Consider the following 2,496-nt stretch of genomic DNA (forward strand, 5'->3'; position numbering starts at 1 on the left):
AACGTTTAATTGAAGCAACTTCAGTTCTTTTTTAATTCAATAGCATTTTTTTCCGTGTATCAAAAGGAATTCTGGCGATTCAATGTGACGTTGGTTCAACGCTATATCGGCGTCGACGTCGCATATTTTGCGCAAAAGTAGATAAGAACTCTTTGTCGTGAGTATCAAAATTATACTTTTCTTCTTCCAGACTTTCGAAAAGAATGTTTGACATTTACATCTTGCATTCACAGACTTTGGGGAAAAGCTAAAATTGTTACCTACTTAAATAAATTAGACAATTTTCTGGAAATGGAGATGCTTTTTGAATGATGGAAAAACCAATTTGAATGATTAAGAAAATTTGGAGTCGAAACAAAGTACCAAAAAGTAGACACGTTTCACGATTGCAATAAACAAAAAATTTTTAAGTAATGTAAATCCACTTGCTGTGTTCACTTTAGATATGACTTTACATTCGAATGAACTTTGTAAGAGAATCATATCCGAAACTTCCAAGAACGACAGTTGTACTTTTATACAAAAAGTTTCTAGCATTCAACTACGAGGTTAACGACAGTTGATTCAAATTAATTGTAAAGAAACACCTGATGCAAAGGCGTTATTGTCAGGAACTCTATGGAATAATCTTTTTCCATTAACCGAACGGAAATACGCTTTAAATGGTATCGACGCCTCTTAACGTCAGCGAAAGCGAGAGGTGGATACGAAGACAATCATATTTTTTTTCCCCATCCCGGTAATCCCGGCGTGAAATCAATGAGCTCGACTTCGCGTTGGCGCGGGAGTCACTTTGCTCGTCGCGAGATTGGAAACAAGGGACGAAAGCACGGTGGCGGATAATGGTAGAGGAGGAAGACGAGAGAGGGTCTACCCATTATTCCGCGGTGATCCTTCGATTGGCCCTACCTGATTGCGATTGCAGATGAGATTGCACACCCGTGGTGCAGGAAGGCGTTCTCTCGCTCAAGTTGCATAATTTCTGCATCGCGACCGAACGTATTACTCACGGCAATCGAGTCTTCTTCTTTTCGGGCGCAGAGGTATAAGAAAAAAGTTCCTCGTTACGCAACGACAATTGTCTTCGCACAATGCTTTCCCCCCATCGTCATTTTATTAGTTTATCGTCGTTAAATGCAATTTCTTTCAATATATTAATTCTTGGCATCGACTACTTCCGCCATAAAATTTCAATCGATTCCCGAACACTTTTAACACAAACTTTTCTCGGTGAATTTTCACGCGGATGAAATTGCACTTAGTAATTTAGAGGCTAACTTTTTATTGTGTTCGAATAAAGGGTCGAGTTTCGATACTTCTTTTTCCCGTGCAACGTACAAAGCATGATTTTGGTATTAAGCTGTCAATGGCCAGCGGTCTATGGATTACAGAAGAATGATGGGCAAGTTTATGGACCGCGCATTGTTTCCGGAAGCATATTGTCTTGAAAACGTAACGAGCACCTTGCGTGCTAACGAAAGATCGTGGTTGGTTGCATCATAATGGAGCTCATAGCTACAACTTAAGATATTTGTTGTCCGAATTCTACGTATTTCAGCTGTCAGTTACGCGCGAGCAGCGATAACAAATTAATAGATTAAAGTAATCTGTTATCGGCAACTAATTAAGCGGCACGTGTAATATGCTTCTTAACCGAGTCATCAAGCAACTTAGAGCGATGTAATTGTACGATTTAAGTTGGATTGAATTCCCCTGAACGTGCGCCCGTACGTTTGAGAATCGGAAATTTAGCAATATCTGTTGGAGCGAAACGCAAGTGAAACAGATGCGCGATAAATTGCGATAACGTACGCGCATGTAACACCGGACACTTACCTTGAAAGTAGCTCTTGGTGCGGAGGTAGCTTACGCTGAGTCTGAGGATGCTCAGTCGATCCAGCTTGCTGAGGATATTTTGCTCGAAAGGAAGCAATGATGCCAGCGTATCCAGTTCGGCATTTAATCGCTCCCGATGCCGCTTGCTGGGATTCGACTTTGTCACCCCGTCCTTCTGTGGTGGTTTCAAGCTGTAACGAGACAGACGTATCTTTATGTAACATTTGTATAAATTACAAGAAAATAGACGGATTATCTTAGCGACAGATTCTTTGACAAACGTTACGTTAAAGTAAACAACAATACCCGCCTTTGAACAACCTTGCGTTATTCATTAACTAAAGTTTCAAAGCTTATTTGGTAAAGAAAGAAATCATTGCGCACGCGATTCAAATCGACGATGTGTTTTTCGGAACGAAAGAACTTATTGTTAGAATAGAATGAAAAGGAAAACGACTAAGAAAGATTAACGTGAGGAATTACTTAACGTCAATACATGATTAACCAATGTAGAAAACTGCTAGACGACGCTTGGCTGGCAAATTCTAATTAAAGAAATTCATTGCGAATTAGTGTCTCGCGTTCTTTCTTTGTAGGAATTGTAGTCTATTATTCGTGGTGTGAAAAATTAAGTTCGTGGGATAACCGTTTTCGAGTGGT

General features: G+C 39.9%; 1 protein-coding gene across 1 annotated transcript in view; it reads right to left on the reverse strand.

Annotated features, from left to right (window-relative positions):
• Positions 1-2,171, reverse strand: part of LOC105558968 (circadian locomoter output cycles protein kaput) — a 184,211-nt gene extending 182,040 nt beyond the window's left edge. Inside the window, exons 1-2 of the mRNA XM_012006947.1 lie at positions 2,143-2,171; positions 1,837-2,027 (exon numbers count right to left, since the gene is read on the reverse strand). Of these exons, the coding sequence (XP_011862337.1) occupies positions 1,837-2,027; positions 2,143-2,171 (220 nt within the window). The remainder of the gene's footprint in view (positions 1-1,836; positions 2,028-2,142) is intronic.
• Positions 2,172-2,496: the final 325 nt, after the last annotated feature.

Source organism: Vollenhovia emeryi, unplaced genomic scaffold (assembly GCF_000949405.1).
Source record: "Vollenhovia emeryi isolate VEMERY1.0 unplaced genomic scaffold, V.emery_V1.0 DF939299.1, whole genome shotgun sequence".
NCBI lineage: Eukaryota > Metazoa > Arthropoda > Insecta > Hymenoptera > Formicidae > Vollenhovia > Vollenhovia emeryi.